Raw genomic sequence first — 14780 nt, 5'->3', positions numbered from 1 at the left:
CCACCGTGCGCAGCCAAGCTGCAAAACAGATGTCAGGCAATAGGTCTGCACTGTGGTGGTCCTTTCCAGAGGACGTGGCTAAATGTGGACATGGTTTATTTACTTTAACTTGTTTTATTTGACTTTCTCTGGCTGCTCTGGTTTAATCTTTTTTTTTTTGGTAATGTAATCCCAGAGCATCTGATTTGTTAAAACAGGGTTGTTGTTGTTGTTGTTGTTGTTTTTGTTGCTGCTGTAGTTTTTTTCCCTTTTCTGTTCTGATTTTCTCAAGCAGCTAAACTGAGTCTTTCGCTCAGTTATTCATCAAAGAAATCCATCTGAGATGTTTCTAGCTCTGCACGTTCTGACCTGCTACAGGATTCATTCTAGACGAAGGTATTGTTAGAACTTAAAGTACATCTGTGGTCTGCATTCAGAGAGACAGAGTTTGTCAAAAACGGACAAACCAAACACTGGCTCTAGAGAGGGCCTTTCGTGTTTTTACGATGCCCGAGGGCCACCGTACCGTACGTTCTCCTCAGGGAGGACAGGGTGAAAAACAATCACACCCACATCTTTGAACACTGGATCGAACTAATGTCCAACATGGCCCGTCTATGAAAGAGTCACATCCAGACTCTCTGGACATCAAGATTTATTTCTGAAAACATGGACCCCATTCCAGGATTATACTAATAATAGACAATGACTGATTTTACATGTCACATACAATGACTTTTTTATCTGATAAAGCCTGGTATTAATATGTCTATATTATTATGGTCGTTATCTTAATTCATATATTTATTTACTTATGTTTTATTTGTTTTTAAAGTGTCTCTGTTCGTTTTGCTTGTTTTTATTTCTTTTCTTTTTTCTTTTTATGAATTCTTTTTTTCTTTTTCTTTTCTCTGGTTACCTAAATACACTGACACAATCAAGTTTTGACTGTACGATTGCATATTGTTATGTTTTATTATACAAGGTGGGGGGTATTCACAATCTCAAAAAGCTCTGAGAAAAGTAAAATACATGTTGTAACACAAAAATAAATTATAATAGGGAGGGTAGGGTGAGACAGGCGTATTCCCTTGGTTGCAATATGTAACTTCGCAGCTAGAGGTCACTAAATCCTACTCACCATTTACACAACACGACATTAAAAAAAAGTACAGCAGCTCCTTAGTGTTGAGAGAAAGTCCAGCTACCGCCAGGCCCGCACAGTGGTGCGTTGGAGCTAAATGCAAATTTTAACATGCTAAAATAGTAGAGTTGCTGTTACGTTTTAGACTATCTCTGTTAAATTCTTTTTTAGCCACTCTCTTATGGTTTACAATGACCTTCTTCACCACTTCACTTGTTGTAGATCTTCCTTTATAATGGGACTGGTCTGCATCCTTTCCCTGTGATGGACATATCAGTAGTGAGCTCCCGAAAAGAACTTTTCTGTTGGTACAAATGTGTTTTATGGACGTTTAGGGGTTGTCAGTCCTTTGTCATTTGACAGTCATTTTGTCGAGAACACCAAAATATTGGTGACTCTGCATGATCGTCCCACCAGTTTGCTATTCGCCTACCAGGTAGTTGTTTCTGTGATTTAACATGCCACCACAAAGTGTGCTCTGGAAACTCGCTTTTTATCAGAAGTTCCAGTTTTCCCTGAAATGTTCCCAGAGGGCTGGCAGGAGATGTTAGGGAAAATACACTCCATGCTCACATTGACGCTTGATGCTGGCATGCAGATGTTTAGCAGGTATCATATTTATCACACGCCATCTTCGTTCAAAGGTGTTAGCATGGTAATATTTGACAACAACACAATGGAATGTTATTTGTTTTGCACATATATTGTCATAAACCAAAGTGCAAATTCAATTTTGATTAAAAAAGTGCCAACGAAAGTTGTCTTGAAGGGGCCGTGGACGTCTGAATCAAATTTCATGGAAATCCATCCTGCAATTGTTGAGGCAATTCAGTGTCAACCACAAAGTGGCACTGCATGAGATTCAAATTCAAGAGATCCTCCCTTTGGGCACCACGAATTAAAGGTGATCCATGTCATTCCTGGACCACGGCGGTGGACCAACTGCCCGGCCCCAGAGCCGTACTGTTGGCACGATTGAGAAGCGCACATGTGCTCAACAGCAGAGTCCGTAATGTGAGATCAACCATTGCAAGAAATTTGATATCGGCGTCACATCCCAGTGCAGGTCAGCAACACCTTCTCTCGTGGAGTTTCACCTTCCTCACACTTCCCTCAGTGAGTCCACTTCTTTACAAAGCGAGCATCCGACCGAGCCCCCTCCGAGAATATGGCTTGGATTTGAGTGGAAACCTTTTCTCATTGTCTTGTTACACTTGACCAGCTGTGGCCTATTCTGGCGTGGACCGGGGTGATTTTTCATTTCTGCCTGTCCGTGTCTGTTCCAGTAAGGATGACTGATGTGTGTGTTTGCCCGTTGGAGGCCGTGCTGCTGTTGCAGTCTGGCTGTGATCCCAGTGCCATGCTGTTGGCCTCTGTGTGGTGAGCTCAACCCTCAGACCATAGATAGGCAAATGCTGCATATTGGCAAGCCAAAGAGAATGAGCTCAGTATTTTTATATATGACCATAACCCCACATTCGATTCCTTGGCGCAGTCATAGCACACACCATGGGTCACACTTCAGAGCTCGTGTTTCGCTCTGGTTTCACTGTTGTTTTTTCCCTCTGGGAAATGATAGGTCAAGTCCGCAGTTCCTTACGACAAGCTATGCTTTTATATTCATTAGGTCTGAAATCACTTAATTGCAGGCAAGTTCTTGTAGCGGTGGCATTGTTTCTCTTCCATCCATCTCTCTCTTTCCTCCCCTTGGCTTAAAGGTAGACTGCAGTTTTCCCTCCTCGTCCCCCTCCTTCTTCTCTTTCCATCCTTCACATGTAATTATTCCTTTCTTTGTTTCGGTTGCTGAGGAGGTCCACGAGACAAGCAGGAGGTATTCGGGTTTTCGTGTGTTTGTCGTTAACGCTGCCAAGATGTCTTTATATCTAATGGTTAGACTTGGGGATGTAAGTGTTTATGTTGCCCTATTTTCCACCCTGAATGTTTACACCACTTACATCTCACATCACTTTTCTTGGTGAGCGTTCAGGGGTTTTTCTGTTTCATTCTGGACTGCAGTCAAAGAGTTTTGTTTAGCTCTGAGAGAGGAGCATCAAACCGTGGGTTGATTTTTATTTTTGGTAAATCCACCAGTTGTTTGGGTGAAAGGGGACAGATGTAATTTTGATCACACTGAGACATTGTGTTCAAGATGTGAGTTGGTAGTGTCGGTGCTTCACATCTGTCGGTGCTGAGTTATCATTTTCACCATGAAGCCAATGTGGAAGTGCCTAAAACCTGTAGTTTCCCAAATAGCAGAGAGTGACTTTCAAAAAACCAAGATGGCACTGGCCAAAATGCGAAACTCGAGGCTCCACACAGCAGTTCACAAACCAATGGGTGACGTCACAGTGGGTAGCCACTTGGGTAAAAAACAAATTTACATCTGGACCGTGTATGGGCATATACAAAATTTAAGATTTGATTGTTTGTTCTTTATTCCCACTTAGACATAAATTTGGCACCTTGGTCACAAGCTCACTTATATAATCTGACCACTGCGGAGCGCCTGTCCGGACGAGCTGCTGACAGACAGTGTTAATTCGGCATTACACCAGTAGTTTCCACTTGAGCTGCGCGAGTCTCCGTGAAGGGGCATGCAGTTCACAACAGGCAGAGGCTGAGAATATCGGAGCAGCCAACAGAAACAAGTCATACTCCCCAATGACCAGAGGCAAAAGTCCAACACTCGTCCAGCTGTCCAATGGTCAAACTCATTCCACACTCATGGACAGTCGTGCCTATGGGGCTGGCCTATAGGCAGCTCTCTACAGTCTCTATCACTATGAAACTGAAGCTCTCTCTCTTTTTTAACTTTAGAATTGCATTCATTCACCCATTAATGATGATGATTTTAATGAGGTTTTAATTGAATATTTAATGTTTAACTCAATGCATTATATTTCTAACGGATTATATACACAGTTTAAGTGGTTTCCTCTTAATTTAAACCAGCATTCAATTTTCATTCAAGGTTGCTGGAGGCAGTCCCAACAAACACAGGGCGAGATGCAGGCTACATCCAGGTCGCCTGTCTATCAAAGGGCTGACACGAAGACAGACAACCGTTCACACTTATGGACAAATCAACAATTAAGCCTGTGAAGAACCAAAGCTGCATGTCTTGGGATGGTGACAGGAAACCTGAGACTCCATAGGAGAAGGTTTGAACCTGAAGCGTTCTTTCTGCGAGGCAACAGTACTAATCACTGCAACACTATGCCACCACTCCAGATGTTATGTGCATGTGAGTAATGGATATATACACAGCTGTACACGACTGTGTGAAACCAACTTTACATCTGTATGGTGTTTTATGATATGTAAAGCCAAGAATCAAAATGGGATCAATCACATAAAGTGTGATTTATCTAAAAAGAAATAGAAACAGAAATTACTCATTAATGGCATGTATGGGGTGAAGCATAGAAACAATCAGTGTGCAATTTTTTGTTGGAATAAAAAAGAAATTAATATTTCAAACTACTTTATATAATAATAAAGTTCCATGAGTCACCGGGCAAGTTAGAGCACATTGACTTTGCGGCTCTCTTGATCAACAGTACTCCTTGTATATTAAGCCAGAGAATATTATGTGAACATGAAGTACTCCCTGAAAAAAAAGGCTTTTAAAGCACAACCCTGCAGTCTGCAAAAAAAATATGGTATATGTGTATTAAAGGACTGGTAGATGTTATGGAATAAATCACAGATGTTCTGGTTGTTTGCTCAAGCTGGTTTTGTTAAGGATGGAACCTCTGATCTAATGTTTAGTGGTGAAACTGAATAAAGGGTTTGGATAACGGGATTAGGAGCCAAGACTTTTAAAAGGGGAAAATGTCAAGCTTTATGTTAACGACCAAAAATCCGTGAAAGCATGAACAGAAACACAAGTACTACTGACTTGCAGACCAGTACAGGGAGAATGAATGAAGGAATGAAACCTGGTTTCACAAAGTCACTCACATGGACACACCCATTTCACAAATGACCCCCAGTATTATCCCAGAATTCCATATCCTGTCTGATGACCTCTCCATTGTTCCCACAAAAGCAGTCAAATCCGATTCTAGGTGTGCCAAGGTGTGGAAAAAACACATCTAATTTTCCTCCCCCTCCATTCTGCCTCATTTCATGTCCTTGTGTGTTTCCCTTATCGACTGACGGACATCGCTGAGCTAAACGTCTTGCACAGGCCAGTATCAGATGTAATACTAACGCAAGTAACATGGGTGTCAAGTTTCTGGCAATGTTTGATCCTAATTGCAGGCTGAACGTTCCCAAAAGTGGAAAATTAGTGGGTCTCCTTATAGTGCCAGATATTTTCCCTTCTGTTTTTTTTTCATCCTGCTCTCCATCCTGTTTATTATTACCAATTGTGGTTGGCACAGACACGCAGGACTTAAAGGGTCTGCAACATTTCATACACTGCAGTTCTCTGGCCTCAGTGCTCTGTGTTGAAGAGAGCATTCGGGCCATGTATTGAGATCTGATGAATATTTTGTATTTTTGAGATTTGACCAGATTCAGGTTTAAGACCCAGCCTTGGAATCTTAGTAGAAAAACACCCCCATCTTCACATCTACTCCCCAACTGACTTCGGCTGAAATGAGTCATTCACCGTGAGTGGATTGTTGTCAGGGTGCACGTCACTCATCTGCGGGGCACAAGGAGGAGGGTGATCTCATTGTTAAGGTTGAGTCTCTTGCCCGCTGCTCGGCTCCAGCACCTCAGGGACTTTGACTTGCTCAAACTCAATCCACCTGGTTTTATTCCTCTAACTATGTGAGGCCACGAGAGCGAGGAGAAATGGAACTGGAAAATCCTCTTAAATTAATGATTTTTGTCTGTTTTCCTATGTTTTGATCCAGAGAAAATATTTGGCCAAGATGCTCTGAGCTATCTGATGCTGCATCCAAAAGAAATGCGTGTGCGTGTGTGTGTGTGAGTGTGAGTGTGCGTGTTTATTTGGTATTTTGTCCATAAAGCCATGCTAAATCTGTCCATTCAACTATTTGTAAGTCTGTAGACAAAAAGAGAGGGGGGGGGAGAGAGAGAGAGAGAGAGAGAGAGAGAGAGAGAGAGAGAGAGAGAGAGAGAGAGAGAGAGAGAGAGATGATGAGCTGGAGAAGACCTGAAGGGATGTTGGTGGAAAGGCTTAATAACTAAATGCTCATGTAATCCATTTAGCCATTAACATCTTAAAAAACATTTAGCTCATTGTTATATATTGCACAAAAGAAAACATTAGCTTCTTGTCTGACGTTCCACATCTGCTATGTGCCATTCAACATAAAATGCCACAGTTATTTGATGCACTGTGCAATTGAAAGCACATGTGCAACCACGCATCACTTCGAGTGTACCATTTCCCATCAAAGCATATCTGGTTTAAATAAATTAGTGGTATGTGAACCAAATCACAGATCAGGCATCATTTTCACTTGTAAAGCAGAAGGTACGACAGATGTCGCGCAGTTAACGCTCGGGCAAACAATAATAGATCCAGATTTTAGATGTTGATTCATTTTGAAAAACATTTTTTTTTTTCCCCCATCTCTTGAAATATATTTTTTTTTGTATAATGACCACATAGACCAGTCTACTGCATATGTTCCAAATGTCTTTATTTATGTCAATATTTGACTGTTAAAGAGAGGAAGAAGAGTGACTAGTGCAAACTCACACACTTGTTGAAGGACAACATGGACATGATGTGTTCATGGGCACTGACAGACATTAGCATCAACGATTAAATTCCTGCTGATGGACACGACAGGAGGGCAGTGTGTGTGTGTGTGTGTGTGTGTGTGTGTGTGTGTGTGTGCATGTGTTGTGCTCGCTATCCACACACATTTTACTTTCAACCTTGACTCAAAAATCCATGCACAGTTCGTCTGTCAATTGCAATGATCTACAGTTTATAACTTCAAAATTGGAGTATAACTAGATACATGAGGTCACGTTGGATCTGTGGAGTAGAAGTGCTCGACAGACATCGACTGAGACCATCAGAGCTTTTCGTCTACAGTCCACAAATTTGGTCCACACTGAAATATCTCAGCAGAAATTTCATACATACATCCATGGTCCCAAGAGGACAAGTCCTCATAACTGTGGTGATCCCGTGATCTTTCCCCTTGAGCCACGGTGAGGTTGACAATTGGCTGTTGCAATGGCTGGATGGATTGCCATGAATTTCTTCTACACATTTTAACATATTACACAAATATGCTTCCCCCGACCAGAAGACTTCACACAGCTGTTTACTCTGCTCAAATCGTGGCACAGTTTGAATCCAGCATTAGCATTTGATTGTGTGCCGTGTCCACGTGACCGCAGCCTCAAAAAAACAAATCAGTGCAGACTTCCTCATCAGCGATTTGCTTCCAGTGTTCGCGTGAGTTTTAAATTAGTGACACCTCTCTCAGATAAATCAACTTGCAAACAGTGAGGATGAGTCTGTCATAACAGTGGTTCACTTTTGGCATCAAGACTCTGTTTCACATTCCATGCAAGCATGGGCAACAGCACTCTGAACGCGTACGGAGAGGGAGATGTGGACTATGCACACTTTTCATTAGCGACCTGCTGCTTTTGCTTTGTGGAGAAATTAAACCCATGCACACAGATTATTACAAATGTTGGCCCACTGTGTTCATGTACCGTCTTTAGTTTCGTTGTACTTGTCCTCACGATGCCAAGTTTCACCCTGGGCCACGTTTCATTCATTTTTTCCCACCCTTCCACATCTAAACACGGCTGCATCATACCGTACCCTCTTCCTTGTAATTCAAGCCATTTTCTCCCATTATTTCGAATCAGTCCCTTGTTTCTGGTTCGACCGCATCATTTTTACTCTGTCTACTGTCTCCTGAATGAGGTCGACCACCAGATTCTCGCTCTCGCTCTGCTGTCTTCCAGCAGCCAAACCACAAGCCTCAATTACCCAGCATTCCTTTGGAGAGGATGAGAGAGGCCTCGTGTTGCAGAGTATGAAATTAACATTCACGACAAACCTCTCAAGCCACAAAACTATTGCATGAGCTCAACACTCGCAGAACTTTGCCATTGAAAAAAGTATCAGTGCTATAGTATTGATATTATGAAAGGTTTCTGTTTTCCGACAAAGAATGGCAGACAAAGCTGCGATACAAGCCCAAAATGCATTATCTACACATTTGTAGGAAAGACCAGAATACAATTTGACATTTAACATGTATTTTACCAGGTAAACTTTACAGTTTTGCAGAAAATAGCATATTAAATCTGCAGTTGAAACAAAAAAATTGCTAAAAACCAAAACAGATAATTCAGTTGACCCCTGCTAGCTTTGACTAACGCTGAACTGTAATTTCTTATTTTTCCCTGAAGCAGTTTTCTGTAATCACAATTGCCTGAATGGATTTTGGTGAACTACCATCCTTAGTTTGTTACCCCGCCAAAATAAAATCTTTTAATGGAAAAAACCCCAGCTAGACTAGTTCTATCTTTGCTGAGTAACAGTAGCATAATCTCAGCGATTTACTCAAGTGCATGTGGTTAAGCTCCTATTAAACTGCACATTTAAATGCATGTAATTGTAAATTGACATGTTATATTTCTTCAAAGGTAATGATTAAGAAATGAAAAGCTTAGTGACCACATTTTCTCTATTGATACTTCAACTTCCCTTTGTTTCCCAAAGTTTTTAGTTTATTTATGTATATATATATATCAGAATGTTTTGTTAAATATTTGTTTATGATGTAAATAAAAGCTCTCTTTTACAAATAGACACAGATGGTTCCATAATGCATAGACAGGGATTTATTGTGTTTCACTTACAGATCTGTTCCAAGCACAAGTCACTGGCTTGCACACTGAGCAGTTAGTCACTTTTCAACAACCCCTGGTGCATTGCATTGGTGTACACAGCAGGTACAGTATATAGTCCCAAACAGTATTTATTAAAAGGCAACACATTTATGGTACAAATACTCATTTGTACAAGAAATATTACCTGACTCTTGCCACTCTCTACAAGATGAGCAATCAAAGGAGGCCTTGACATAAATAATCTCTTTCCTGATGCATCCATGGATGACATGGATGCATATTCACTTTTAATGCAAAAGATGTGGCAACTGATCCAAATACTACTCGTCAGGCAATTCTTAGGGCAAGGTTAGTAAAACCTCCTCTCAATTGTAATTTGTAATGTCACCCCTGCTATTTTCCTACCAAGGTGGTTGAGTGGTGAGGTAATGGGATATGTTTATATATTTCATAATCACTTGTTTCATTGTACTGGAATGTAAAAATCTTTGCTTTTCCGTTTCCTGGGTCTTTGCCTCAGCAAAGTACAAAGCAAGAGCAAACACAGAGAGTATATTCTCTTGTAATATTTCCTCACCTTTGGACCTGAAATTATATATATATATATATATATATATATATATATATATATATATATATACACACACATACATACATACATATACATACACATATATATATATACAGTAAAATTCGTCGTCAGAAGGTACAGGAGCTAAATAAAAGTGCAGGAGATAGCCAATGATCAGCGTTTGTGGCAATGTATCACATTAGCAGAGGTGTTTTCATTATTCATCAGGTCGTCAATCCGCCAACATCAATAGGACTGAGGATGACAACTGCCCCCATGTGGCTCTTCTTGTCAGTTAGTCATGACGCACAAACAATTCACACTGAAAACCAGTCTTGTCACTATACACTTTACAGTTTGCAGCCAAATACACTACAACTCCGACCCAATAGTGGTTACTGAATTAAACTCAGAAATACTTTTTTAAGCAGCAAACTGATTTTGCTTTGAATCACTATTACAACTCGTGTTAATCTTTACTCATCTGTATGTTTTGAGGAGAATTTTGAACTTGTTAAAGAGTAAAACAGTTGATCAAAAAAAAATCTCCTTTTACCAGCAATCATCATGGCAACTGTAACATTATTACAAAGAGTATACACACTATTCATGATTAATCATGGGATTCACAAATTTCAAGCCACATCATGCAAACATACCCAGATTACATCAGTACCAAATGCCTCAAGCATTGTAGCTGAGAGTAAATTGTTTAAAAAGAAATTGTTATGCTTACAAGGTGAGGATGGAGTGATCAGATGATGTAGGACCTCATGGCAGATGTGGCCCTGTGAGCGACACACAACAGTCACTGTAACAGGATCCAGAATAAAGTCCAGAGGACTGAAACACGTGCAGAAAGCTCCTCTACATCTGTTATTCAACGCCTCTCTCCACTACAAAGAAAATGTAAGCATAGGATTCTTGATTAAAAAAAAAACAATAAAAGTGACAGTTTGTCTATGAATTTTTTAGTAGAAAGAATGAAATAAAGTTGAAAGACTTGAGTCGCTCTGTACAAATCACTGATTGATGTACTGTAAATATTAAGTGAGTCAATCTGATGCATATTCACGTTCTTTAATCCAGTTGACAGACGCATATCAAATTTTCTTTTTTGCATTCACACAATTTACCTAATCCTTCTGTCAGCCTAGTCTGAAGAACAGCTAAGCACATTGATCAATGCTTTTACAGGTTCTTTTTTTTTTGCAAATGTTTTTAGATACATGAACACAATTCTTCAATATGTGTTATTAAGGGAGAAGGCAAAATACAAGAAAATATTTAGAATTTATTTGGTATGTTATTTTTCTAAATAAATGATCCTCTGATTTTTTTTAATTGATTTTTTGCTTTACCCATTTCATAATATAACAGGGTTTAGGTTTTTTAGTTAGAATAGTTCTAAAAAACAATATATGGTTGGTCATAATGGCAAACAGCACTGTATGTGTGCAGGCCTCACTTCTGAGATTACAGTACTCAACTTTGAGACAAAAAGCATAAAACTGCATTTTAAAGCAGAAAAATTACAAAAAATACAACATCCGAAAGTTACAGAAAAAAGTCTGTGCTTCAGAAAAATACAAAAAATTTCAGAAGCTACCTGAAAATAAACCCATCATACATATATATATATATATATATATATATATATATATATATATATATATATATATATACTGTATATATCCTAAAGGCACCTTAGACAAAGATATACAACCCTGTGCTGGAGTGGTTGACGGGGTTTGGGGTTGAAAAAAGAAAAGGGGAAGCCTAACCACCGCATGGAAACACTATCACCACAAGAAAGGCTACATAGTAGATAGATGGAGTTTTCATTGCATAACCTATTATGCTGATTGTCTAAAAGCATGGCTTATAGACAGATTGTAGATCTGATTTTAATGTACCACAACATCCGCCTTCATCCCTTGATGAGCTGGTACTGCTATGCTGCATTTCTGCTGCAGAGAATATTTTAACGACGCAACAAAACATACATGGGGGGGGGGTCGTCTCTCCTGACATGCAAATCTTGTTTCTGGAGTTACACTACAAAGTCAAATAGTAGGAGGTTGTTAAGAGGACAACACAAAAATATTCAACAATATATAACAATAAACAATAAAACAAACAAATAGATGGGTTGAATCAAAAATCATGAATAAAAGCAGTGACCAACAAGCTCTGTCGTGTTGCAGCAAAAACTATTCCCCTGACAAGCTGGTGGAGGAGGTTTTCTTCCCCTCCGTTGTGTCGTTACCCCATTTCATCTGATCCCAAACTACCAGCCCAGTCTGTAAAAATGATTCACTCTGGTGCTTCACCATCATCACTGTCTCCAAGACTCCCTCCTCCTCCTCCTTTTCATCCCATAATGTGTCTTCCTTCTCAGGCTGGACAGGCTTGCTCCCCCTGCAGGCGACAGGTTGGAATGACTCTGTATTCCTAACCAGATAATGGGGGCAGATGGTGCCTCTGGTTTCACCGTGGGGGTTAAATTTGGAAAGTTATTGGGCCTGATTAGATAGGTAAGTGGAGCAGGTGCAGGGATCACACCCTGCTGGTCGAGTGGCAGCGGTACGTGCAGTTGGACAGGGGGGCTGCCCCGCCGTCGGCGCTCTGGGAGCAGCCTCCCTCACAACAGTCCTCTGAGAGAGAAAAAGACCAGACATGTTATCAGTACTGCTGCACATGACACTGCTATATTTAAACTCCTCATAACTGTATGTGCGAGATAAGCAAATATTGCGTAGGTAGGAATCTAACCACAGCTGGTACCTGTGTCTTCCGTTGGGCATGGGTTGGGTCCCTCGTGACTGGTGCCCAGCTGGAGACGCCTCATGTGACGCACCACTGCTGTGGCGTTGAATGCTTGCTGCAGAGGAAAGGCCACAGACACAACCAAACATCAAGTACAGTACAGTTGAATCTCAACTCATCGACGAATATTGAATGTTTTCACCATTTCAAACAAGTTCAAGGTTAAAACGAAAAAAGCTGGACTCATTATTTCTATTTTAGACGGAAAGAAAGTGAATCCTGAAAAACAGACCAAGACCAAACTTTTAACTGAGGCTAAAGTGTATTAAACTGGATATTAACAATGCTGTACTGTACATATTTGGCATACAAGAAGGAAAGAAATGACATCCAAAATAAACTGGAAGTCTGACTCACCTTCCACTTGCTTTTAGCAAAGTTCTTTTTGATCTGGGCACTGACAGACTCATGGATGTTCTTATCCAGGGCAGTGTCTCCACAAATCCTGACAAAGAGAGGAAACAATAAAACACGTGTGTCAAACGTGTAATAGAGTAAACTACAATAACACCACATTAAAAGAGAATTACATTAGTAGCAAAGGTGACAACATTTTATCAAGCTACAAATTTTTCAACCATGCAAATCCCCAAAGTCTGAATATCAGGGTTTTAATCAGAAGTGTCCTTTGTAATGTGAATCTGTGATTATATCATGATAGAGGAGCACAGGACCAGTACCAGGGGTGCTGCAGAGCCTGGTCACAGGTGTAACGTGTGTTGGGGTCTTTCTGCATCAGGTGGACTATAAAATCTTTAGCTGCAATGTAAAACAAAGACAATAAAACTCATTAGACATTAAGTTATCAGCTGCACAGGAATTACACGGTTACAACTTTGGTTTAAGACTTGATACAGATAAATAATATTCCGATGTCTAACTGCTGCAAAAAAAAGTAAAAACACATCTTAAGGAAGTTCCAATATTCCAGAAGAATTGGCAGCACCATTAACTGTATCATCTGTTGTAGAAGTTGGAGAGGACATTGCGAAATTCAGATGGTGATGAGTTAACAAAGAGAGCTCCACTTCACATTTACGTACCCCCCCCCGACCCCCAAAAAAATAAACCTCACCCACATTTGAGGATATATGGTATATGCACTTTTTTCCCCAACTGCATGAAAAGTCTGTCCCATGCTAATAGGAGAGGACTGCAGAAAAAAAGGAATTGATACCTGAGTCAGAGATGTCATCCCAGTACGGAGAATCAAACTCGTATTCTGCCTTCAGGATCTGCTCAAAAAGCTTGGCATCATTCTCATCGTAGAAGGGAGGGTAACCACACAACCTGAGACACAAGAGAGGTCAGGTGCCATGCAGGAGATGTGATTGGTAATACTGATAATAACAACAACACTAATGCTAAGCATCTGGATGCAAAACATGGGGACAATTATGATTCATTTGGAACAAAGCAAAGATGATATAACTATTAAAATATCGTGTCAGGGCAGAATTTCTGTGTCCGATGTTTGGTTGGGTCCTTAAAGGTTTACTCACAGAATATAGGCTATGACACCAATAGACCAGCAGTCCACTGCTTTACTGTAGGGTTTCTGAGCCAACACTTCCGGGGCTGAACGAATAAAGACAAGGTACTGCAGTTAACATGAGAATGAGAAAATGATTACTAATAGGCATCCTTTCCAAATCTTATTTAGTATCACTGCACCTGACAGGTACAGTGGGTTACTGAAATCAAAACTAGCATCAGTGTTTTAACTGGAACAAAATTAAAATTAAAAAAATTTAATCTGTTGAATATCTATATGAGAAACTGAATCTCTTGACAGTTATTCTGTGTGCGATTAGCTGTTCACAACGGATTTAATGAAACTGTAATATGAAAGTAATTATACACTAAAAAGGCATTATGCTAATGCTGCAGGGTGCAGTGTTCCCTGCCATGTAAAACAGATCATTTACAACCTGATGATATGATGATTTTTTAATTCATGGTGTATTCCTTTACCAACATATCCAGGTGTTCCACAGGCCGTGGACATAACACTGCCAGAGCCCTCGATTTTAGACAGACCAAAGTCACTGATCATGATTTTGGAGTCTTCATCCATGCTGTAGTACAGCAGATTCTCAGGCTGCAATGAGGAGGGACACAGAGACAAATGGCAACATTAAGGTCAATATTTGTTTACTTTCAGCAAAGCCATTGTATAATGGACGTATTCAAATACTTAGAAAAACATGTTTCCTTTTGTTTGGGAGGGCAAAAAACATAACTCTGATTCTTGACTGACCTTGAGGTCGCGGTGCACGATGCCCATGTCGTGGAGGTATTTGACCGCATCCAGAATCTGCTGAATGAGCTTACTGGCATCTTTCTCTGTGTAGAAGCCCTTCTCTATGATGCGATCGAAGAGTTCCCCGCCAGATACCCTGGACACAGAGGGAGACAAAGATTAAAGTGACTCAACGAATG

At 40.3% G+C, this 14780-nt stretch overlaps 1 protein-coding gene across 2 annotated transcripts in view; it reads right to left on the bottom strand.

Annotated features, from left to right (window-relative positions):
• Positions 1–8906: 8906 nt before the first annotated feature.
• The window catches only part of camk1b (calcium/calmodulin-dependent protein kinase Ib), a 31029-nt gene continuing 25155 nt past the window's right edge, over positions 8907–14780 (bottom strand). For both annotated transcript variants that reach the window (XM_035631558.2, XM_035631559.2), the window contains exons 5-12: positions 14599–14737; positions 14313–14439; positions 13841–13916; positions 13516–13628; positions 13019–13097; positions 12696–12783; positions 12297–12393; positions 8907–12166 (exon numbers count right to left, since the gene is read on the bottom strand). In XM_035631558.2, coding sequence (XP_035487451.2) covers positions 12069–12166; positions 12297–12393; positions 12696–12783; positions 13019–13097; positions 13516–13628; positions 13841–13916; positions 14313–14439; positions 14599–14737 — 817 coding nt within the window. In that variant the 3' untranslated portion in view covers positions 8907–12068. The remainder of the gene's footprint in view (positions 12167–12296; positions 12394–12695; positions 12784–13018; positions 13098–13515; positions 13629–13840; positions 13917–14312; positions 14440–14598; positions 14738–14780) is intronic.

The sequence above is a fragment of the Scophthalmus maximus genome, chromosome 6 (genome assembly GCF_022379125.1).
Source record: "Scophthalmus maximus strain ysfricsl-2021 chromosome 6, ASM2237912v1, whole genome shotgun sequence".
Classification (NCBI taxonomy): domain Eukaryota; kingdom Metazoa; phylum Chordata; class Actinopteri; order Pleuronectiformes; family Scophthalmidae; genus Scophthalmus; species Scophthalmus maximus.
The sequence above is the reverse complement of the archived record's forward strand: the minus strand, read 5'-3'. Positions and strand labels throughout refer to the sequence as shown.